This window comes from Atractosteus spatula, chromosome 6, assembly GCF_055471065.1.
Source record: "Atractosteus spatula isolate fAtrSpa1 chromosome 6, fAtrSpa1.hap1, whole genome shotgun sequence".
In the NCBI taxonomy this organism is placed as follows: domain Eukaryota; kingdom Metazoa; phylum Chordata; class Actinopteri; order Semionotiformes; family Lepisosteidae; genus Atractosteus; species Atractosteus spatula.
In genome coordinates, this window is record NC_142711.1 from 64,536,927 (window position 1) to 64,562,881 (window position 25,955).

The 25,955-nt window shown below is 39.2% G+C and overlaps 1 protein-coding gene across 1 annotated transcript in view; it reads left to right on the plus strand.

Annotated features, from left to right (window-relative positions):
• LOC148833189 (catenin delta-2-like) overlaps positions 1 to 25,955 on the plus strand; it is a 313,017-nt gene that overhangs the window by 225,545 nt on the left and 61,517 nt on the right. The window contains exon 13 of the mRNA XM_088918834.1: positions 13,553 to 13,736. Coding sequence (XP_088774960.1) covers positions 13,553 to 13,736 — 184 coding nt within the window. The remainder of the gene's footprint in view (positions 1 to 13,552; positions 13,737 to 25,955) is intronic.

The window sequence follows — 25,955 nt, forward strand, 5'->3', positions numbered from 1 at the left end:
TTGAACGTTTATTATTATGGATGAAAGACCAGCTTAAGGAATCAGTCTTTGCTCCTCACGTCATTGTGTTCTTTCATATAGTTAGTCATATTTTTCATTCTCAATTAATCCATTCAATTGACCACGGCTAACATATTTAAGCTTAGCCTTTTGAAGAAATATTGAGAACTGACAGCCTGGCTCACAAGGCATATTTGTACAGAAGAGTCTAGTTAAGTACCCGGAGCAAGGACTCACCGAATTGAGGCTGTGCAGTTATTTTGAATTGAATTAGAAAGTGGAAATATCCATCAAAACTGTGATTACATACTTGACAACAATGAAGCCTGCATATCATATAAGTAACTTTTATAACAGTAGCTTGCTGCCATTGTTAATCCAGTTAAATGCTCATCTTGTATGACATGATTTTCATGAGGAGAAAACTGGCTTCTTATTTGTTCCTCAGACTATGCTGTCCAATCTCCCATCACCACAGGCTCCTCCCACCTAAATAATGAGATAAATTAGAACTGATTTTATTCTCAACAGCCTGTTGTAGACTGGAATGTGAAATGAGGTTCAAACAGTATCAGCACACATACTGTACTGTACACTTGTGGATTCACAAAGCAAAAGAGTATAGCTGATATATTCCTGGGTGAAATACAACATCAGCAAAATGGCATTCTGCCAGTATTCTGAAATGAATGTGGAGTATAAAATGAAAAGGGGAAGCTAACAGCTACTGTATATCTTTGCCACAAAGTAAATAATTAATAAATAAAAAAATGTGTTTAACAGCACAAGTACACAGAGGCTGCAGTACTCCAGAGAAAGCTGTGCTTTAAGAGGTAGTCTGGTCAAATCATTTTTAATTCATCGTGTGTCTTCTAACTTTCGCAATTTTTGCTTCAGCCCACTCATTTGATCTTATGATTAGAGGCCTGTTCATGAGTAAATTAGAATGACCTGACTAATCTGCAGTCCAGGGCAAAGCCTCCAGATGCTGGTCTAGACACTCCAGCGAAGCTGATGTAAAGATTAATTAAGTCATTGGAATGTCAGCTGCTGGGTAATTATAAATTACCCCCAGGTGAGGGGCCATTGACGCCACTTATAAGTTTGAGAATGAATGGATAAACATTAGCATTTCGCCTAGAAAAACCTTATGTTCTAAATTGGTGTTTTTTAAATAAAGGCATAGATGGATAGCCTGGAGAGATGGGGCAGCATGGCGGTGCGGTGGTTAGTGTTGCTGTTTCACAGCGCTGGGCCTGGTGTGAGGGTCCCGTCTGTGTGGAGTTTATGTGTTCTCCCCATGTGTGGATCGGGTTTCCTCCCACAGTCCAAAGGCATACTGGAAGGCCAATTGGCTTCTGGGAAAATTGGCCCTGGGTGTGAGTATGTGTGTGTTTGTGTCTGTGTGCTCCCTGCGACGGTGCTAGACACTTTCTGGGACCCTGCATTCGACAAAGCGTTTAGAAAATGGATAAGTGGATAAAATGAAGAGGACAACTGGAAGCTGAATCGCACGATCAGGATATTGGAAAATGTATAAACCTGAGGAAGAAGGAGTCACTGTGTAGCCACACACATTACACTAGGTTACGCTACTGAAGACCTCCACACATGCTGCCGAAGTTGGTGCATTTGATTTGCTGAGCAAACAGATTGGCTCTGCTGGGCCTGGCTGTGTGGAGCCGAGCATGCAAGTCACCTTTTTTTTTACTAGTACTAAAACATTTTCAGCACAATTCAAAGCAATCAATAAAACCCATTTTGCATGTTATTGGTAGGTGTAATGAAACCAGCACCACCCACCACGATAACATGCCTCCCTGTCAGACACTGTACTGCACTGTACTGTATATACAATCTGCCGAGACAGACAGGAATACCCAGGTCATTCACTGTCTATTGCTGCAGCTAAAATTTTAACCTTTGCAATGAATTGATGGAATGATGACTGGATTTCTGAAACAGTCTACTGACTCTGGCCAGACCCAGCATTTCATGTGACTCTCATGTCTCAGCTAGTTCAGTTTCTGAAATCTGGCTATAGCTTTTAGACTGGAAAAAAAAACAAAAACGTCAAAGAGGTAAAAGTCAATAAAATGTGTCCCCGATTTCATTTACCTTTTCAGTTGATGATAACCCGCTGCATAAGCTAGTGGTTTATGTGCAGCTTCTTAATAGGATTTCACTGAGATTTATATGAGTCTGCGTGATGTTGATTGCCAATGCAAGCATGCAGTAGCTACAAAAGTGAATCAGTTGTTGTAAACTTAAACACTCAAATCAGACCAAATATCACATCACAGAGCGATTTCATAAATATCAATATCATAAATTAACAGACTAGAAGAATAAACTTGTTGAGTGCAGATTTCGAAATGTGCTTTAGAAAACTGGTTGTGAGACTTCCTACACATGATAACCTTTCTTATCATTTGCCACAGAATGTCATTATGACCAATGCACCCGATTTTCTCTGAGGATAAACAGAACGTGTGAAAGCAAAATACGTTTGACCTTAATGGCTAGTTTTTTTTTCCTTTTAGTATTTTTCAATCTCTTTTCTTAAAGCTCCCAGCAAAGTGGACTGGCCCAAGCATGTTTTATCTTATTCTCCGTTTCTTGCATGGCACTGATAAGTAGAATTGTGTTCTGTAGACATCAATCAAGGCAGGGGAGGTGGAGGTAGTGGAGCAGAGGAAATCTATTCCAAGCCTTGACCTTTGGATGGGCTTCAAGGTTATCACCCTTGTCTGACATAAACCGCACCATCTTCATCTGAAATAGTATGGGGAGCTGGTGTTTTCCGCCCTCTAAATGGGTTGTTGTCCTGTGCAGACAGCACCTTTCATGTTCTTTGTGGTTCAGGGATGGTAATTGGGTGCCATGTGTGTGGAGGCGATACTGAGTGCTACGGCTCCTGGGTTCTGCAGTGACAGAATTAGTGACAGCACAGGCACTGGGCACACTTTCTCACGTTTCACCACGTCCCTCTGGGCCATTTTCACACTTAGGGGCCCCAGGAGTCGCTTTGTCAACAGTTACAAGAGTAAGAATGTGTTCTTTTCAATATTTTTCATGACACACTACAGTACCTGTGATTTTTATTTTCTTTACATTTAAGCTGTTCCTGGGTTCATATGGATTTAATGTACTGTACAGTAAACACATCCCTTTCCTATCCTCTGAAAAAGTGTGTTTCAGTCCCTTCTGTCTTATGGCAGTAAATTTCCTTATGATGTTTTAATGATCTTGTCATGAGGATTTACAGTATGCAGGCTTGAAACACTGTGGTGGGCACACGGAAGATTATTAAGATTTCCCCCCTTTTCACCTGTGAAATGCAAGACATTGGAGGTGCAGCTCAATTTCGATAGGCCGCCCAGTCTCTGTGGATTCCTCTCTGCTCTCAGGACAGTGAAGGATATGGATTTCCTCTCTGGACTCTTGCACAATTAAACCGCTGGTCCTTCTTTCCCACAGCAGAACCCTCACATGCACAGTGGTGCACAAAGTGTATGTAGCTGTTTCCATGAGCTGAAGAAACTACCTGAAGCTCATATCTATTTACTACCATATGGTATCTCCCCAGCCTGGGTGCATTGTGCTTAGTATTAAAAATTTAAGAACACATCAATGGCAGAGACATCTAATATTACAAAGAGATTTTAGTATGATGTACAGTACCTGTATTCTAGCTTTATTTTTGGAGCTGTTGAATTGGAGGCAGAGCCAGCCCCTACAGGGGGTGGTGAGGACAGAGGTGGCCTGAAAGAAACATTAAATCTCTCCTTAAGGAGTTCTCTGCTGTCCAGGGAGACGGGGGGAATCTCATCTTCCTAGTTATGTGTACGCTGTAACTTAGCAGCTGGGTACAACTAAAATGAATGAAAAAGCACAGCACAAGAGGAAAAAATGGATATCATCATGCAAAAATTACTTTAAAATAACCTTACAGTGTTAAAAACATAAACATATTTTAAGTACAGTAGGTAGCTGCATCAGTATGCGTAGGCTGCAAAGGAACAAGTAAAGGTTTATTCCATGCTGACAAGAGAAAGTGTTTCTTTACTTCTCTTTTCAGCATGGAATAAACCTTCACTTCTTCCTAAACATATTTTGTTCCACTTCTTAAATAATTAAGGAAAGGAAAGGAAATAAGATAAACCTCAGTAGTGTTTTGTTGTCATACTCAGTAGATTCAAAACTCCAAATAGTCAAATGACTTTATTAAAATGATTACCTGAGGTCAGTGATTGGTGTGACTGCAGAAGAGTTTATTTAAAAGTCGTACGGAATAAATGAACAGTACCAGTTGTCACTGCATGAGGACTCAGGGTGCAGTGCCAGAACATTTTAGTTTCTCTCACTATTTGAAATGCAAATTAGTTTGTCTTCCATTTTACTGCAGTGATGCTTCTGATGTGAAAGCCAGTATCAGCATGTCAGTAGTAATAAGTGAGGTATGCCACTCTTTTAGTATATAGATAAGACCGTGGATATATATCAATGAGGCGACATACCTCTAAGATGCCATGTTCTGCGATTTCTCCTGAATATATTTTAAAATTTACAGTACAAAGACCAAACAAGTCATGTACAGTGTACAAGTGATGATAGACAAAATCCACCATGTAAAAATGTTTCGGTACAAGAGCAATTTGCAGTACTATCATCTAGTGTGATGCATCTGACGCATCATGGGGTTAATCAAAATACAGCATGGGCCTTTGTAATTCCCGAGGCTAGAAATTCTCACTTGCCTATTCATAAAAGTTAGTGCAGAAAGCATAAAATTCAGCCAATAAGGACTGTCAATATGCAAGACAGCATTCGCACTGACCTTTTGCAAGTGCTTCCAGAGAGTCCTGGCATGTGGATTCTGGTTGAAAGTATGACTTGGAGCCAATTTTTATCGATAATCACACTCCACTGGAAACACAGAGCCATTTGAATTTTAGACCAGTCATTTGCAGAGAAAGTGCTGTCTTGATTCACGCATTGATCCTTAACAACAGTTACAGGTCTGGGAACTGTACTGTACCTTTCTATTTGTTTTCTGACTGTGGTTTCAGTGTAACACAAAGGCTTGACAATGTATCTTAAGAATCTTACTTTCAACTCAGCCTAACAGAATTTTTCTGGCTTGGTGTGATCAGTGATTAAAACCCTTGTTTTAATCCTCTTGATCTTGGTCACCCTGATGACTTTCAGACTCTGAACAGAAATGTGACTACCCGGCAGCAACCCCTGGGAGAATTTCAGCAAACAGCCTGCCTCCTTGCCTCCTGCCTGTTTCTCTAGGGATGCTAAGCATGATTTGATACTTCAGCGAAGGAGCTTGAGTGTTGATATTAACCTATTTCAACTCTCTGGTGAACAGAGTCTCCTTCCAATCTAGAACTTCAAAGGAATGTGGCTGCATTCTGCTGAAAGACACCCTTTATCGCTGTGGCATTTGCAAAATCTCAAACATGGCATGTAACTGAAATCTGGGCAAAACACAGAAAATTGCATTGCTTTTATTGCACATGGATTCCCCCCAGGAAGCAATTAAGTTTAATTTACAGTAGCAACCATGTTTTGGTATTTTAAAGAAACACTTAAAGCTAACTTCAGATTCTTTTAATGATTTCCACAAACATGGGATTTTTTAATGTAACATTCAGTTGCTTACAGCAAAATAATTTTCCATAACAGGGCATGAATTAAAAAATGACAGAATGAGGATATTTTTCTCTTCTGCAGTGAGAGGCAAGGAGCTCACAGAAAACTGGCTCAGCTGTTTGAAATCAGTGCTCGTTTGTACAACTTTGCTGCTGATGGTTAGTCAGTAGTCTCAGCACCTGGCTGATCCTAAAGCCCGTTAGAATGATGCAGTCAAAGAAAAAACATGAACCACCTTCTTCAGATGTTCTCCAAAATAAGGAACATGTAGCTTAAAAAGGCCAAAGTCTCATATACTGTATGCCTTGAGTGTAAAGCATCATAACAGGTTTTCCAGGTGTGAAGGTGAGCACTGTGTTCAAGAGGAACTTTGGCTGGGCTGAAGGTGGCACATACAGTAGCTGCAGATAGTGACTGGAGCAGTCTTGGGGCTCATAGCTGGAAATTTGTGGGTTCACATCCCTGCTGAAGTGTTGCTTTTGTACCCTTGACTAAGGCACCTCACTCAAGTTGCCAGCCATGTACCCAGTAGCTTTGGATAAATTTAAATATCCCAATCAAGAACACATTTAGGTAGGAGAAGCATGAAAAATAATAGATGAGGCAGTCCCATTCACACAGCAAATAAAAGATGACATCACCCAACTGCATGCTTTTGACCATGATTGTAATCAGGAGAAAAATTACTTCTGGGGGTTTTGAATTAAGTGAGAAGTGTGCTGCAAATTTCAGTGTGAAAGGCTGTTGAAGGTCATCTTTGTCAATGCGGAAGGTTATTTTTTTTTTAGTTGGTTCATCTCTTGGAGTCTCGCTTAGCTGAACTTGCATACAGCTGAACTTGTGTGCTTTTGGCTTTGATTGTCAGACACTATATGTTCATTTAATCCTGCAATTGAATGCAGTGTCCTGAAGGTGACACGCAAGTCCAGTCCTCTTAATTGGCTACAGACCAAAGGCCACTTCTCAGATGCCCACAGCTCAGTCATGGCATACATTTAATCAATGCTCCCTTGTGGTTCTGTCTTCCTTAACACAGAGATATGCATTGTGCTTGACTGGAATTACTTAATTATACAGTGTGTGATGGTGGAAGAGGGGACTGACTTACACTATATTACTAAATGAGCAGACATTGAGCATGATAATTGAAATTTTACAGATAAAACCAGACCAAATAGGATCTTCAAAAGCATTGCAGTGTGGGTCACTGAAGGGTTGCTACCTTTCCAGTCTATTACGCTTTGTTTGGTTTTGTAGATTTGCATAATCTTCAGCCTTTCTCAGGCTTTGTTGAAACCATGAACTGCAATATCTAACCAAGCTAAGTGCCGTATTCATTTTCTCTCACTGTCCCAAGCTTTCTAAAACGACTCCTGATTTCAAATAGAATTAAAGTAATCCAAACTTTTGTTTTCTATGGATGAGCAAGAGACATTAGCTGGCTTATCTGGAATCGCTGTGAATGTTTTCACAGTGACTGCACAGATAATCGCAACCTTGTATTGAGGGTGAATTTATTATGCTGTAGCAGAAAGTGAATGATGTTCAAGGATAAGCCTCTAATGTGCCTTATTTAGTATTATAATGCTAAAATCGCATTAAACTTAAAGAGATTCTAAAACACTGAGGGTTCATAGTGATTATGCTCATTATTTTTCCTTTTTTCATTTAAGGGGAAATGCCCCCCAGTTATAAAACTGCTGAATAATCCATTATCTAATGAAACACGTTAAGAGCTTATAAAGAACATGCTGATAAGCGTGCAAGAGAAAAATACAAATAAAAAATAACCGCAAAGGATTCGATTTGAAAAGCATGTGTGCGGAGGAATGCTGTGGCAGAAGCGGCTGAGGTAAAGATGAGTTCGCAGTGCTCTCTTGACTTCAGTCACTTCTGAAGTATTGAAGAGCCCACAGGACACAGTGTCTTGGGCATGACTCCTGCATTAGCGTTTACACACAGGGATGAGTAATAATGTACTGCAGAGCCTGGTGTGTTTATTTGAATCACGCAACCATGGCATTCATCACAACAAATTTACTAAACTACTGTATTTTGGAGGCAGTATTGTTGGACATGCAGAACAGGAATAACCAGTTGCTACAGCATCTTAGCATGTTGTTCTTTCTTCATTACTCAGATTATTTTATTACTATTACTTTATTATTTTATTTTCAATTTTATTACTTCATGAGGCTTTTGTATGTCAAAACACTGACAGCATTTAATAAAAGAAATTCGGAGTAAAGAACGTAGGTATCCAGCTTATCTGATAATTTTCACTGTTCTTTGCTCAACAGCACCTCAACAACTTTGAGTATACTATAGTCTGCTTTCTCTTTTTTAAACCTTCTCCATAATTCACCATGAAGATGACCCGATCTGATAACATAGTCATGTGAGTCTGGTGTTCAGTAGCTTCCCTTTTGCATTGATATATAGATCCGACGATGTGTCTTGTTTCCCGTACAATCATTGAATGCTGAGTGATATTGTTTATGAACTACTGTAAAAAAATATATTTTTCTCAGTAGCTACTGCTCTTAGCCAGCTTAGCTCCTTACTCTGAATAACTGCCTTAGGGTCTTTATTTATTTGCCTGTTAGTTTCTTCATTCATTCAAAATCCTCATCAGTGTGAACATCAGCCGAAGTGTGAGCCATTCATTTCCACACGTCCACATTCCATTCTGAATCCCCTGCTCTGCTCTCTAACGTCAAGAAAACAGCAGCCCTGGCTTTGTATTACAAAGCGTCAGAAGATCTTTTCTCGCGCTCTGTGCACGAAGGAACTGGCTCCCTCTCTTGCTCTGTTCCAGTTGAAATCCACAGTTCCACACATAGTTCCTGTGTGAAGTACAAATACCTGTACCTGCTGCACAGCAAGAGCACTGCGACCCCAAAGTGAGGGATTTTATACTTTTCAATCTTCTTTCTTTCAACAGTCACACTTTTTTCTGAATTAGTTTTCCCCTTTAAAACACCATAGCTGTCTGACAGGACAGCCTTCTTTCATAATTTCTCTTCTGTGGGGTTACTACAAAGGGTACCATTATATAAATCTAATTGACTTTAATAGCAAATACAGTGTATTAATCTGATATCAAAATGCACAATTTCGTGTAAATTTCCATTGAGTATATTCTGCTGTGTGGTGTTTTTTAGAAGGCCTCATCCATTTTACAGTATGTGCTCCAGTCATTGTCTTTTTAGCATGTCAACAGCTACATTAACCGAATTGTGTGGCTATTCTTAAGTGGATGTGTTTTCTTTTATGAATTGTGTTTCACCAGTTACCATTCACCTGAAAAAAAAAGAACAAAATTGCTAAAAAATGCTAAGGCACAGTGCTCACGTCTGCACGTCCTTTTCTTTTACTCTGCATGACTTCCCTTGTTTATCCTGTTCTAAACAAGATACACTCTGTACTCCTCAAACCCCCCAAAAAAGTCTTTGATGCCGCTACAGAGATTGTTGTTGAGATGTGCCTCATTCCTTTAAGAAAGATATTTGGAAAATAATCTACTTTGCTTACCTTCCAGAAACTCTTTTGTTTTGTTTTGTTTTGTTTTTTTCTTTTTATTTGCTGTAGAATGTTCTTTGTCAGCAGTTTTACCGATTACTATTTATATAAATCCAAGCAGCTACAACTCCTATTGTGACACAACATGATTTATCTATCTCTTTTCACTCACTGCCAGGAAGTTTACTTTTTTAATTTAAAATGTTGCTACTCAGATCTACGTACAGTATGTAGCAGATGCCAGGTTCCTTGCCCTGCTAATGATTTATTAGAGACTTTTTACATGAATGTTTTTTTCTTAATTGTTTTTTATTTCAACACTGTCTCTGGTTTTCTTTTTATAGATGGTTATGATTAGGTGTTGAAAAAACTGTTAAGTTATGTAGCTATGTCGAACAACACATTGCTGTACAGTACAAGCGCAGTATTATACAGTACTCCTCTGGTGCTCATCCAGTCAATGTGTTATTCAGACTATAATTATGAACCCAAAACAGATACAGTGAGCAAAGTATTTAATCTAACAGTAATTTTAATAAAAAATATCAATATATAAATTTAGCTCATTGAATGGAATGGAGAACCTTTCAATCTTCAGCTCTATATGCATAGCACAGATGTACAGTATATAGAATATAAAAATCTGGATTTAAAGCCAGTAGACCTTCATAAAATAATTACTAGTACAATAATTACTTAGCACAAGAGCAAAGTGTATAAGTGTTTAAAGGGTTAGGGCTTCCACCAAAGATGGAACATCTGACCTCCCACGTATCTATAATGGGCAGGACATTTCACGTGTTACAGTGATTTGTGTAGGAAAACCAGCAGAAAGATTTTGAGTAAATAAGATACCAGATGAAACTCTTACCACCAATTGAGAAAACGACATCTGCCCAGCCAGCTGGCTGGAATGACCTCCCACCACCAAGGGCTGGGGCGGCTGCAGGTTCATCTGCACGGTGCAGAGGAGGAGAAGCAACAGCCCCTCCCAGCCTTGTTCTCCCAGCTCGTTTGTTGCCATAATCTTTAATCCTCAGCCCTCTGCACCCTGGTGCAGCCTTCTTGCACCCCTATTCCCTCCTTACATTGGGGGGAATCGGCACACAACTCTTGCAAAGCTCAGCCAGAACTCTCTACGCGTTTATCTGCCTGATGCTTGTACAGTATGTAGAGAAACTCACATCTGTATCCGCAGCTGGGCTCGAACACTCTGAGTGAATTACAGTACCTTGCTTAAGTGTGACACAGCAGCAACCCCAAATCCACAGCCTTCCATTTCAGAGCCCAGAGCCCTGACCAGAGCTCCTCTTGGTTGGCTTAGTGAGCGAGCAATCTCCTACAATATATAGCTTAGCCATCAGTTTGTTTGAGAAAAGCAGAGCCTTTCCATCCCATTTCAGATTCCCCTGCTATTGTTTTTGCCTCGTGCAGGTGAAATCCAGAGCCTTGCAAATTGAATTTTTTCAGCTAGTACAAACGCAAGAGCACAAGCAAGTCTCCAATTATGACTGCGACAGCTGTTGATTACGATCGTAAAGAAGCACAGGAAACTGGTCGAGTAACACCTAAGTGCACATTGATTGTGCATGGCAAGGAAATGGAATCTACTGATTCAATAAAAATGATTTTAACTTGCAGAAATGAGACACTACATTACTAAAAACTAAAATTGGAAAATAAACTGCTTAAGCCTCAACAAAGTAAATGCTGTGACTGCCTTGGAGTATTAGTTAATATGGTCTGTTAAAGTGACGCCCTTTCTTGACATCACAAAATATACAGTAAAAGGAAATGTGAACCATAGTATATTTTCAGGATGAAAAGAATGCAGACATTACAGAAGCAATATTTATTACTCCAGCAGGGAATAGCCACATCTTCATCAACATTTTTTTTTCATTTTAACTGAACTCAAATACAAAAATGAGCATCTGTCATTTGTCATTTTTTTAACTAGATGACCTGTGTATATTGTAAATGCAAGCGAACAATACTCTCCAATTTGTGCGAAAAAAATACTACAAAAACAAACAGCAAACCTGTATGCTCACTAATTCAGTTGTAAATGACATTTTAGTGTGAGATTCTGGAAACGTCCCCAGAAATTACACTATTGTGATGAAGATGATGTTGATGTTGTTTTTCTCCAATGAGATATTGATGTGAAACACAGACCGTTGCCTTTTTCTTGTGCATCAGCGTGTAACTGTAGTTAATCACAGCGCACAGCAATCGATGACAGACGTGTGTACTGTACAGGGTGTTTTTTCTGCTTGGCAGTGAGATGTACCAAGGTGAAAATGAGTTTCCTGTCTGAATGGTCTGATAAATATGTTACAGAGCCTAAAATCCAGCATTTATGGGGAACTATGGTGGTACTGTACATACTGTACAGGAGATGCTTTCCTCTGACAATATCTTCATTGCAGTTATATCTGCGATTGGCCGCCTTAGAGTCCAGGAATTATCACCTTTAGTGCGGGCAGGGTGGGGCAGCTCTCCAGACCGGACCGGACTTTGCTGAGTTCTCTGTAGGCCGGTTGGGCCCAGGCTGGGCTGCACCCGCTGCGGACTGAGACTGGGATCCCCCCTGGGGCTGGTGAGGCCGAGTCCCCTCAGCTGACTAGTTATGTTATGGTAGCTGTTAGGAAAACAAATCTGTATTATCTGGTAAAACCAATTTTGGAGGGAGATTCCTGGATGTCTAGAAAATTCTGTGCCAGCTGTTTTTGTTAAACTTGAAAATATGCCATCCTTCTCATAATAAACATCTTTATTTGCTTGTAATTTGAGGGTGTGAGACTGGTCTTAAAAGACATCTTTTAGGATTTCTTGACTTAAAATAACATTTTTCTATCTCCCGTTAAGCAACCCAACTTGATTCAAACTTTCCATTGGATAGACTAAATATTTATTTACATAAAGATGGGTAATAATGAATGAAGTATACCTAGCACAGTTAAGTTTCAAGTATGCATATGACCCCGAGATCTTGTCCAGCTGTTTCTTGAAAGAAGCAAGGGTATCAGCTTCAACATACTCCTGAGTCTCAAAACCCCCTGTGTAAAGAAGTGTCTCCTCTTTCACTGACCTGAAGCAGTCAGCTGGTATTACAAAAAAAGTTACTATAAAGCTATTACTTTTCTCCCAAAATAGTTTGCTCCAGACTTCCATAGCACTTTCTATAAAGTAGTGCCTTCTGTGCTCAATTTCCATGTCTGTCCTCTGATTTATGTTTCACTATCGATCCTGAAGAAGTCCAACGGGCTGTCTTTATTAATAGAGTACCCTTGAGGATTTTTAATACTTGAATTAGATCCCCTTAGCAGTCTTGTCTAAGATTTAGATTAGATCTGTTAGCCTGTCAGTGTAGGACAGACCTTTAAGTCTGGGAATGTATCAGATTGCTTTTCTCTGGATTGAATCCAGAACAACCATATTTTTTTAAGCTGGTGACCTTAAAAAACTGTACACAATATTCTAATTCAGTCCTTTCTAGTGCATTGTGTAATTTTAAGATATCACCACATGATTTAAATTCTACAATTTTAACTACAGCATACAGTATATCCTAACATTCTGGAGATATTCCTTCACAACATACTAATAAGGAATTTTTAACTTATTAAGTCAGTACCTGAATAAAATTATTAAGGTGTTCAGGTAGAAAATAATATTGTACAGCACATATCACATTCCTTGTGCATGTGTACCTTAAATTAAAAAATGCATAACTATCTTATAGACTTGTTTATAAATTTATCTGTGACAGAGCTCAAGACACAGATTTTATGCAGATTTGTCTTACTGTCTGAGGTAAAGCAGAAGAGACTTGACTGTCTCTCATAGAAAAATAAAAATTCTTTACTCATCAAAGAATGGAAAAGAGGGAGAAAAGGACAGTGGGACACTGCACAGATCTCAGTTCTGGCCCTGGCCCTGGCCCTGGCTGTGTTGAGGCTTCAGGAGGCCAAGGCTCAGCCTGTGTACTCAGAAGCGGTGATTTCAAATTCTTAGAGGTTGTTCACATTTCCGACACTGTCCTACAACAAGACAGGAGCTTTGCTCCTACGCTCAGCACTTCATCTGTGTGCGACTGCAGGCATGCTGTGGAACAACAGGCCACTGTGCTTGTGCTCTCAGTGCTCTGTGCTCTGTCTGTGTGCGCTTGCAGGTGTGCTGTGGAACCTGTCCTCATGGGCTCAGTGCTCTGTGCTCTGTCTGTGTGCGCTTGCAGGTGTGCTGTGGAACCTGTCCTCATGGGCTCAGTGCTCTGTGCTCTGTCTGTGTGCGCTTGCAGGTGTGCTGTGGAACCTGTCCTCATGGGCTCAGTGCTCTGTGCTCTGTCTGTGTGCGCTTGCAGGTGTGCTGTGGAACCTGTCCTCCTGCGACGCGCTGAAGATGCCGATCATCCAGGACGCGCTGGCCGTGCTGACCAACGCAGTGATCATCCCCCACTCCGGCCTGGACAGCTCCCCCCACCAGGAGGACCGCAAGCTGCAGCTCCACTCCTCGCAGGTGCTGCGCAACGCCACCGGCTGCCTGAGGTCAGTGACGCCGTCGCCAGACGCTGCTCCGCAGCGAGTCGCTGTGCTGCTGCCCGAGAAGCCTGACAGTCACAGCTGCGCCTCCGGGGTTCCTATGAACCAATTTTCCAGGCTTGACTTTACTGTTCTATAGAAGAGAGCTGCATTTCTAAACGCATCCACGTTGTCTCCTGGTGCAGTGCTCAAGTGTAATGAACTGTACCTGTATGTTACAAACATATTCACTCATGTTTTCCTGTCGATGCTTTTGGATCTATTAGGCAGTGATTTTGCTTCCATGTGCTTTCAAACATAGTATTTGTTGTATATGAACAGTGTACTTGAAAAAAAAATTACTTATTGTTCTTACTGTTCATGTTTTTTAAGCATTTTCTAAGAGTGTTTTCTTATATAATGAATCTTCTGTACATACAAAAAAAAACTACAGATATCTCTGTAGGGTTATTAATGTTTGGTATAATAACCTGTACATAGTCCTTTTCAGAATTTAGGATTGGTGGCTTTTTGCACATGTCTGAGCCTATGGAAAATAAATATTTAAAATAATATAAAAAATCTTACAGTGAACACTAGAATATTTTAGAAAGCCTTGAAAACTAGTATATTGTTTTTTCGGAAGGCCATCACTGGACTTTCTGTAAAGCTGAAGAAATATACAGAATTGCTTCAGGAAGGCAATAAGCTTTAATATGAAAAGATATGTCAGACCTAGTAAGATATTTTATTGGCTCTATATCTTTCCTGTCTATATAGTGCATCATCTACATGATGGATTATACAATTCCACATTCATTCATTGTCTATTCAACTACTCATGTCTTAAGAAAGAAAAACTATTAAAACTGACTTTACAGAGACCCCTAAGAGCAGCTCTCATAATGTGTAGTCTGCATTTTCATGGCTCATTTCAAATCACTGCTGTGTTGTTAGTCACAATCCCTGCACTGGAGAACTGGCGTTACGCTGAATGGCATCCATTAAAGAAATAGTCCAAACAGACAATATTTCACACAATACAAGCAAGACTAACAGTTAGTTAGCTTTACAAATTGGAAAAGCAATCATTGGCTAAAAGAAAATGCAATAGGGTAATGAAACACTGAACTCCTTTTGTTCCTCTGGCACTATCTATAGCACTGCTCTCATAGGACTAGCAGCTACTTATTCAAATGTGTATGTTTGTGCATTTTAATTTGACAGCCTGTCTTCCCCACCCTGAACAAAGTTTTATGCAACACACACTGATGAATACCTCTTCTCTCTTTGTTGACGTTTCTTCCAACATAGTTAGTTCCAGATTCCCTCAGCACTTCATGTAAAATGCTTTCTCCTGTTTGTGTTTCACTGTTCATTCTGAAGAATCCTGCCAGGTTGACTTTGGCTTTTGAGCATTTTGAACTCTGGTATCATTACCCCTTGTAGTCGTCTCTGTTCAAGACCAAGCAGATTCTTTTCTTCAACCTCTCAGTGTTGGACTTTTCTTTTAAGCCCCAGGAGGAACCTGGTTCCTCTTCTCTGAGCTGATTATGAGAATCTGTGACCAAAACTGTTCATAAAGTTCAAAGTTAAAACAGAAAAGTGTACTTCTTCAGCTTCTCTGAATGTGTGGAAAAGGCTCTACATGTAGCTCAGAGAGCCACCTGGAGAAGTATAATTTCAGCCTCAGGGATAAAGTTCAATTTAAAAAAGGTTTTAATCCTCTGACTGGAAATCGATAGTTCTTAGTCAGCTTGTGAGTTTTAATGGACTTTTTGCCAAACTGATAACAACTGAAAAATTTTACAAAATGTATTTTCTTAATTTTTATACTTAACAGTATAGTTCATATCTCAGAAGGTAATAAAAGTTTCAGAGAAAGAAAGTTTACCTTATCTTTGGTATGGTCTGAGACGTTTCTTTCATGTTAAAAATGTCAGTATGTTATTCATTTGTGCAGTGCAGTGAACATTTTAATAACGATCTCATCAGTTCACGTGTCCCAGTGATAATGATAACTGAACAGGGTGGCTATTTGCCACTTTGACAGAACCAAAGAAGATGATGGTGTAACAAAATGAGAAGCTGCTCTGACTGCAGGCCCTTTCTGTATCCTGCTAAGACACGTCAATGTATTGTGGTCTGTTTCTGTGTCTTAATCTTTTAATATTTTTAACCCTCATGGTAATTACATAACTAATGAAGAGCAAAGATATCTAACTGTGATCAGCTAATGATCCGTTTCCTAGGGCATAGAAATTAATGCTTGAAATTAAGAAAGGTGGGTACCATAAATATTTGTAAATAACATTTTAGTGGAATGTTTCAAAATCGCCAGTGTGGTTGTCTGAGAAGAACACATAGTAAAAGAAAAATGGTTGACTCTCATGGGCCTGATACCAGTATCACTTTAGCTTTATCCTGGTTACTGTTTCCATAGCAACTCTGCAATTTCAATTAGCATGCAACTGTAAATGTTTGAATTCTTTGTTGCATCTTTGCTATTTAAGGTTTTGTTGATTAGTTCCTTTTTCAGTAATTTTTTGCCTCCTAGCTGCCAGTGACAAGCTGGATATTGTTGGAGGTGCTTGAAGAATCTCATTGTACTCTCGCTCTCTGTACTTCATCTCCATTCATTACGTAGAAATAAGGGCAGACAGTCATGTCTGTAAGATATTGCCTCCCTCCTCTTTGCATTTGCTTTGGGGCAGAAGGTGTCCATGACTGTAAGGAAGGATGTAAGTTTATCATGAAAGTTCAGGAGGGATGACAGTAGCCAAATTTGTAATCACTCCTGATGTCATTTCCTCACCTACAGTACACTGTATATACAGTATGTGATCCCCTTTTCTCCCTCACACACATCTCCTGCATCCCTCCTCAAGCCCATCTCCCCTCTGCAGCTGCCCCTTAGTCACTCCTCTCTTTGTGGGGGGTCCCGGCCTCCTCATCCTCTGGCCAAGAGGTCGGCCCTCAGCCAGGCGGGTTCAGCCTAAACATGCAAACCTCTCAAAACACATAATTCTTGGGTTTTGTTATTCCAGGTGAAATAAGGTTCTACCAAACATTATATTCTGTGTGATGTCAATAAATTTTCCTCATAAACAACTATTTAACTCAAACTTGACGTGCAGATTTAGGTTTAGAGGTCAAGTGATGAATCTTGGGGCTATCTGTGTTATTTCTGTGTTCTACCTAAGACAGCTGTATATATTCATGTCACACAGCGTCAGGGCCAAGTATCAGTGAACTCTTCTACGCTTTTTAAATGTTTGAGATTGCGCCTCGAACCCTGACTTTAAGCAAAAGTGCTTAAGCATTCTTCACAGGCTGGGGCTGTTTTAAGCAGGGTTGGAGGCTTTCTTAATTTAGACTCTCCTCAGTTGGCCTATACACATAGACACTCAGACTTATTTTTTGTTATAGAAATGTATTAATGATTTAATGCTTTCATTTCAACGGCATTCAGTAGTTTTCAGTATTTTTCACTTATTCTTTCAATTCAGAACATATTAAAGACCTAGTGAAAATTAGGGAGGCAGGACTGCTGAGACTGACATACCCCCCAGTACTGCCTTCTTAAATTGATTCAGAGTTAAAAATCCAAGTCAAGAGGCAAAACAAAATATATCTTAACACAAATTTTTGGTTTCACTTCAGGAGCCTTGAACGGTACAACAGTTTTGGTTTACTTTTCGGTTCAGTTTTAGTCCCTAAAAGGCTGTTAGTGTTCACTCTCTATAAGCAGCTGAGGAGTGTCGTGAGACAAAACAGTTTTGTGACACATCAAAGTGTCATGAAGACAAATATACTGTTCACAAGAGTCTGGAGAATTCTAACATTTCATCTATATGTGGTCTCCAAGGACTCAGCACTTGATTACAGAATAGCCCTGGAAAGTGCAGTGCACCTCTGAAGGCACAGTCTTAAAACACAACTGGCGACAGCACTGGAGAGATAGGAGCACAGAACAGTAGGGGCTGATAAATGGCACCGTCATTCCTTCACTGGGGAAGAAACAAGCCCTAAAGAGATGTTAAAACTTATCAGCAGGCTAAATGTGTGGATGCCAGTATCGGACCACAAAGAGGTACTTCAGTTATCCATTACTAGATGGATCCCACAGTGCTATTATTCAAGATAATTTCTCTCCACAAACACCTATGCCATTGTACAGATAAAGTGGGATGTTTGGAAATCTCTGAAAAGACACTGACATCACTTCAAGAGATGGCACAGAAGGAGCCATGCAGGAAGGATTAGCAGTTCTGCTCTGGCAGGGAGTAGAGGAAGTACAGGCAGGAAGCGTCAAGATACCCCAGTACACCTGTAAACAAATGTCACAGAACACCAAAAAAGGACAGTGGCCATTCGGCTGTGCCATTATTAACTGTAAAAATCTAAATACATAACCTAAAACATTTCTTTTACAATTCTTTGGAGACAGTAAATGACAGATCATTTCTAACTCTCAGTTCTCAAGAACACAGGTTCTCTCCTTGTGTGTGGGCCGGGGTGAAGAGTGGAAGTGTAATTCTGTTTCGAAACAGGGAGGGTGAGAAGATCCCATTCAGAAGCTGGGATTCCCTGGAGGTTAAGTATCGGAATACAAATCTGATGCACTGCAGATGGAATAAAATAGAGACTTCTGTGGAAACGTGGCTCAAATGCTGGAGGGTGGATGTGCAAGAAACTAAACTTAAATTGTTCAGGTAACTTTAAAATACCCATTTACTACAGTGCATATATATATAACCAGGTACAAACGTAAGTTACTTTGGATACAGGTTTTAGCCAAATAAACCTGTAATAATTAACATTTGTCTAGTAACAGGCTTGCTCAGATATTGGAAAGTTTATAGAAGATTTCCTCCCTGAAGGAAGTTTAAGTTGTTTTTTCTTTGAAACCATCCAGACTAAACTAATGAAAGAATGTTACAAAACTCCTAGTTAAGAAGAAACATTGAACTTTTTATTTTACGTACTGTATGCATCATTGACCATACATAGGCCTTAAATAAAATTATGATTTGGGATTTATTGCAAAACCTATTGTAAATCCCATGCCAGATTGTTTAAGGTAAATCTGATTGCAGTGAATAATACATAACAAATATAAGCATTGCAGCTTGGTAATTATGTATACAGAAACAATGGAGAAAAGATTCTGACCAGAAGATGCAAGAAATGTACTCGTAGTCATTTAATAAATGTGTCATCTTCTTACTTTATTTCTGTTACATTTTTAGCTTTGTAAGTCAGACAGATTCTGGACATATCTGAGAGCCCTGAATGAATTATTACTCCTACTCTTTATGGGTAGCTGATGCTGTGTTTTGGGTCCAGAGTCTGTTTGCAGACATTTCTTCTCATTCTCACTGGAGGAAAACACAGATAAGGCTTAGTGTTCAGTTTCTAGTTAACTGTGCTCAGGCTAGGCTGACATGAAAGGCTGACATTGCAAACTGTCCTGTAATAATGCTAATAGCCATGACATGACATTTCAGTATCTATCACTAAAATTGTCTCGTATTTGCTCTTACTGTGTCGTTTGTTTAAAGGAATCTCAGCATCCAACTCTAGGTTATGACTGCCTTAGTATCCCTAAACTTTAACTTTCTTGTTATTGTGTATTATAGATAGTTAAGATGTTGAAGCATGTTATAAAGTTTAAAAAAAGGACAATAGTTTTTAAAAAAGCAGTGAAAAATCCCATTTTCACATCACATTTTTTATTTACTTTGATGAATCTCAGATCTGCATCCAGACTCAGAAAATTCAAATACGTCCTTTTCTGTGTATTCCCTCTCCCTCAGCTTCTTCAAATGCTACATAAACACGTTCTTTCTGTAATCCCAGAGATCCTCGTTTCGTTCACATTAAGAGGGTCTGATGATTATTCAAACAATAATTAATCCGAAACTGGATCCTGAAGCACAAGACAGTTTTTCAGTCATGATGTTTTATAAATTCATAATTTATGCTTCACAGTTTTGCATAAATAATCAGAGTGAGAGATAACAGTTTATCATATCAGATTAATTGTGTTGGTGCTTGAATATACTGAATAGTAAGATCTGCAGCACTGATTGAGAAACATGGGCTGCAGAAGACCTGAAACTGATGCACTGTGGCCTTCAGTGGCAGGAGAACCACATAATAACCATTTCCTGCACAAAGGCAACACTGGCACAAACCTTGTGCAGCTTTTGCTTTGTCACAAAAATTAGTTATTGTAAACATTTTTCTCACTATGTTAATAGTATTTTAAAATATTACCTAAAAGCTGTTTGCATAATGTTAACAAGATCTGTAAAAAATGTATCACTGCATTTGGTGTGTCGGACTCCTGGCAGATGAACCAGGGCATTCATTATACTCTAAACCAAACAACCAAAAACATACTGGGCATCTCTGAAACACTATAAAACACAGAGCAATAACACATTCACTTGCACACTTCTAGGGAAGAAAATCACCCAGACTGTCGTCACTTAAACGTTATGCTTGATTTAATCTTGTGTTAATTGTGTTCAATAAGTAATTACCTAACCAAGTACGTTAATTGATTTGATCAAATTTATTGAGAGTGACAGAAAATAAATGAGTCACATATGTAATAAAGAAGCACGAGGCTCATTAACTATTCAAGGTTAGCTGTAACCTGCCTGCAAATTAAAAGCTAAACAGCTGGATTTATGTTGTGTCTTACTCCCATCGTTTGATGTGAAAAACTGTGCATCGCTTCTACAATAAATCATGTTACAGGCCACAGATTACGCAAGAGCCATGGTGAGACAAGCACATAGAACATTCCTTCAGACAGCTTTTTCGTGAAGGAGTTGGAAAGATGTACAGTATAAGCAAAGCCTGCAGCATATTGGTGACCTTCATCAGGTGACTGGGAATTCCTCTTTTGCTCCAGCACCATATACAAGCTTAAACCCCTCATGAAGAGTGCCAAGCATAAGTAGTCCACAACGCTTTGGCTATGTCAGCAGAAGATTACTGTTCAGACCTTCTACTGGGTAAATTAAATAGTTTTTAGAGCTTTGGAATTCTGACAAAATCTTTGATTATTGATCAGGTGCTGCCAGCAAATTGATGACCGTCAAAATTAGTCTGGGGCTCCGATATTTCAATCACAGCACAGGTTCTTGTTCCACCATCTGAGCAGCTCTGTGCACAAGGAGAAAAACTTTCTGAGAAAATTAATGGAATCTTAACCATCACATGCTTGACTGCCAGAGGTCCGATGATGCGTTTTACAGGGCTCATGAAGGGGGGTGCAGTTCCATCCTCTGATGTATGTTCTGTGCTTAGGAATTCAATGTCTTCGCTTTATTAAATAATGAGCTTCGTGTTCTTTCAATTTGCACCCATTTGACCTGCCTTGAGAAACACGAATAATGAATTAACCATGTCATTTGCAAAGTTCTGCTTTTTTTGCAACGGATGCACATTTTTAAGAAATAAAAAAACAACGCAAGAGAAAACAGGAGCTTTTAATTGGATTCTCATAAAAGCCCTGTCTGTTGTAAGGATGAACAAGAAAATCTTGAGCTATAAAAGGACCCATTAATGAAAGAGCCCTTGGAATCCCTCGCCTTAGCATGCCTTTCGCACATTTCATGGATCATTAAATAGTTGTATTGAATACTAGCCTGAAAATCCCCTGCTATCGTGAGCTCCTCTGCATGTAGGCCTGCCTCTCGGCCGCGTCATGCGTGTGTACAACACTGAGGGGGAACTGCCAAGGGACCTTTTTTAAGAAGAAAGAATCTTACTCTATCAAGATCGGCTTCTTTTTCTCTGTTTAAGTCTCCCCCTTGGGGGCATTGCGTTTTAAAGCAAAAAAAATTTCTGTAAGGAGAAAAAATTATCCTGAAAGCAGTACAGATCCACATACTGAATTTGCTCCTATCTGCAACTTTTTTTTCCTGAGACTTTTGGCCGCCCATGTTGTATTTTGCAGGTCTCAGGAATTGTATTCCTAAACTACTTCAGAACAAAAGTTGTAATAACATCTGTTCTGCTGGGTAAACTCTCTTAATTTTGACTTAACTTACAACTAGATGTACTGTATAACTGGAGTCAACACTGAATGATTCTTGTAACCCAAACCCTACACAGGCCTGAAACGCAGCTCGTTTTAATACCCTACTTTCAGCATTTTTCAGCTGATTGAAAATTTCCCTAAACAGGGTGCATTATTGAAGACCATCAGTTTCCAAAAGCATTTCTCAATGGTTTTAAGTGTTTCAGACTCATACTTTTTGCTTTCAGGACCATTTTCAAATCTGATGACTGGAGGGTTTCAGAGACAGATTGCAGGATAGCTCTGTTGACACCCCAGCTAGGGTTAGGGTTAACATTCCCACACTAGTTAAACACTTTTTACGTTCTGTGCTGGATTTTGGGTCCCAAGGGAAGCTTAGGATGAGTGGAAATTTGCTCCCATCTGCAACCTTTTTTTCGGAGACTTTTGGTCGGTCATATTGTTTAAGGCACTGTTGAGTGATTGACAAAATTGAGAGAAAAAATTGCAAGAAAACCTATTCTACAGGGCCAACTCTCTTAATTTTGTCATTTAATGAGCAACTGCATGTATAACTGCAGTCATTACAAGCTAAGTCACTAGAAGAGTTTCAGCACTGGACCCTCTGCACATTCATCAGATACAGCAAGGCTCCAGCAGCACTCCTGGTCTTCCATGTTTATTTTACAGCTGCATACGTGCTTTGAAAACCATAATGAATGCTCTCTTAACTAAGGCAAAACATACTCAGCCTTGCTTGGGATTTGGATGCTTCTGGTGAATCTGTAAAGTTTCTAATGCTGTAACATTTTTTCAGACACAGTGCGCAGGTTTCTCATTGCAGAAATAACACTTGGCAGCAGATCTCAAGCAGGCTTAGAGGCCTATCCCATGATCAAGAATAAAAAATGAACACTGAAATATAGCCTAGCTACTGAAAATGTCCACAAGGTCAATATATTATTGTACCAATACAGAATGTGTCGGGTGTCTTTACTTTTATTACCTCCAATACAATACTGCATCTGATTTTCCAAATTTCCATGAACTGTTGTCCTATTCAGTTCTATTTGAATTACTTCTAAAAGCATTTTTTTCTGAAATTATTACAAGAAAAGGTCATTCTGAATGTTTAAATTCCTCTTTAGGTGTGGTCTTTTAATTTGTAACACTTGTTTCTGGGCTGTATGTGAGCCTGTAAGCCCAGATTTAATAAAACCTATATTAAGGAACTTTGTTCATCCAAACAGAAAATTTGAATCTCAACATGAAAACCTGCTCTATTTAGATGAAAAAAAATAATTTTGCTTTTGTAAGGTTAAGGTCCTTTATGGGTAAATTATGCTTTAATCAATCTTATTTTTGTTAATATTCATTCAAAGCAAATATTTCAACCTTGCTAAAACCAGTGGAGTTTGTAGATAAGATGATTGCAGTTATGTGACCCTTTCTTCAAGACATGAAAGGATGCCAGGTGTTTCAAAATCTGCATGTCTGTAAATTTGCATAACTCTGTTACGGTGCGTATTCAGAAGGCTGAGTTTGTAATGTACGGTTTTAATTCTTTTTACAAGAGCAGCAAATGAGGCTGCCACTAATTCAAAAATGTTTATTTTATTAATTAGAAGCTATTATGGAAGACACAACAATGCTACAAAGCACAATTGGCAAAACTATATTAATATGGATTAGTCTGTTGATTATTATATTTATTCATTTCAGTACTTGGTTTGTGTAAATAGGCAGATTGAATTGGTGATGTGTCAATTCTAATTACTTCCATGTTTACCATATAAAGGTTAAGTATGCAGATCCCTTTTCTGTTATTGTGCTTATCTGCAGAACAGCATCATTAAGAATTTTCCAGCAGGCCAAACACAAAATAGAAAGAATCAATTTAACACCATATACTGAGCCAGATTGCCTCTTGAAATGGAACACATTTCTTTTTAACCTTTCTAAGTATAAGATGAGCCTTCTGCTCTTATCAAAACAGTGGTCTTTCTAATTCTACAAATTTTGCAGATTTGTCCAATATGACCACTGCTCTGTTGTTGAGCTTTTTGTATAAAGTCAGGGGCTTCAGAGGATACAGATAAATTGTGACTGTTTCAATGCAATTAAAAGAATGTAATCTTTATTTGTATCGAAGGATAAATGAACTTCGATCAAATGAGATATTTTTATCCAATTTCAAAGAGGAAGTTACATATTTGTTAAGTGAATTTTGGGAGCTGTGCATTGAATATATATTAGGATTTGGGCTGGTATAAGCATTAAAATGAAGATGAAGGCTGGGATTAATTGCAGGTGACACATGGAGCCGAGTCAAGGAAGAACCAGGGTAAGATGTGGATTTAGTCTGGCTCCAAACATAGGATAGGATGGAGATGAGGGATTTAAAACAAGGATGTGCTGAAGTTTCAGGCTGAGATTAATGGAGGGGACAGGCTTTTTGCTTAAGTAGTTACCTACTCAGGCAGAAATTACCATTTGCTGAAAGAAAAGGCTGTAAACCATTTTGTGTAACCACGAAGCAAGAAAATCAAAGTAAAATCTTCCCCCAGTTGTGCAAAATGCACAATAATTGATAAAAAGCAGTGGGGCAGCATGGTCAGTTCTCATACCCTTTCAGCCACACTAGTGCAGAAACAATCTGTGCAACGTCTTGTGTTCATATTCGTATGTGTTAAAGACTGAAGTTAATGCCCAACACTGGTGCCAGTGAATATTCTGCCCTTTATTTCTGTGAGGTCGCTGGAGAAAACACACCACCTCCTCCTCTTCGATATCCTCTCAGGGGACAAATCCATTGTCAAGTGTTTTCTTCGTGACATTTTGATACCAGTATATAAACCTGCCCTCACTGCAGGCCCGCAAGCTGCACTTTACATCAAAGGCGAAGGGGCGAAGATTGATCCACGCTTTGTTTACAGAGACATTATAAGCTGCTCTAAGTGCAACACAAAAATTGAATATCAATAATTTCACCATCCCAGAGACACAAACTCAAGGAGAGACAGAAAATACAAATCACAGTAAATCAAGGAAACTGCTGAGGCAGATCTGAGCTTCCATTGTATCTATAAACATTTTTGTTTTTGCCTTTGTCAATGGTTCGATCCAAAACAGAAAGGGCTTCACGTGATGCACATATATTGAAGATTGATTTAACGCGGCATTTTATTTTTTTTCCTAAGTAATACTCTCATGTGTCAGTTTCAAACAGGAGGTCTTGACTGAGAGGTATTGATTTGAAAAGATGTCCTCTCACTGGAAATGTTTCACTGCCTCCAATCCATACTCCATTTTTTTTAAATAGACAATGTACAGTATGTTTTTTTAGTCTCTGGAGAATCTTGTAAAATTATCTTTCATCAGAGAGGGATGTTAAATAGCCTACTTGCAGACATTATCGGATATGGCACTTGACAGTGTCACGAAAGTGTTAAAGTGAATTGAGTCAGCGTTCAACAACCCGCTACCCCATGGCCGAAGTGATAGTCGTGCTATAAACAGGGTTCCCTGAAATTTCTTGTGAAGTTCCGTATGATGATGTACCACTGATTTTTAGATGGTATCCACGTAGGTTCCACTACAGATAAGGAAAGCCCTTCTGTGTTTCTGTCACTGGAGGACATGTGGAGTAACTTCCCTGAAAATACTGCACTTCATCACAGCTCTCTTAAAAGTCAGATTTGGAATCGCTTGAAAGATTTAGATAGATGTTGTCAGTTGTTGTGCTCCAAAGCGCTTATGACAGGAAAGCTATGCTCAGCCAGAACAATAGTTTCTGTATGCAGTATACATGTGTACTGTGAATAAAAGTTGAAAAAATAATCCTTCTTTTTAGATAAATCTGCAGTTTTTGCACAGGTTGACTTTGCACTTGGCAATGTAAGACAGAGGTGAGTCATTCTTAACTGAGGACACTGCAGAGCAGCTTTTAATTTAAGACTTTGTGCAATACCAGAAGAAAGAGGAGGAGGAGAAGGGGTGAAACAGACAAGGAATATTTACAAGGGAGGTTATGTCTTGTACCTGATCCTACAGCAGAACAAAAGAAATCAGAAAGTAACCCAAACAGCCCATGTTTTTCCTGCACATTTCTGAAATCCCTGAACAGTGGAAGGAGCAATGTTCAGGAGAATAAACCAAATTTAATACAGTACCTAGATAAATTCAGAATGATCACGCCCAAGCTA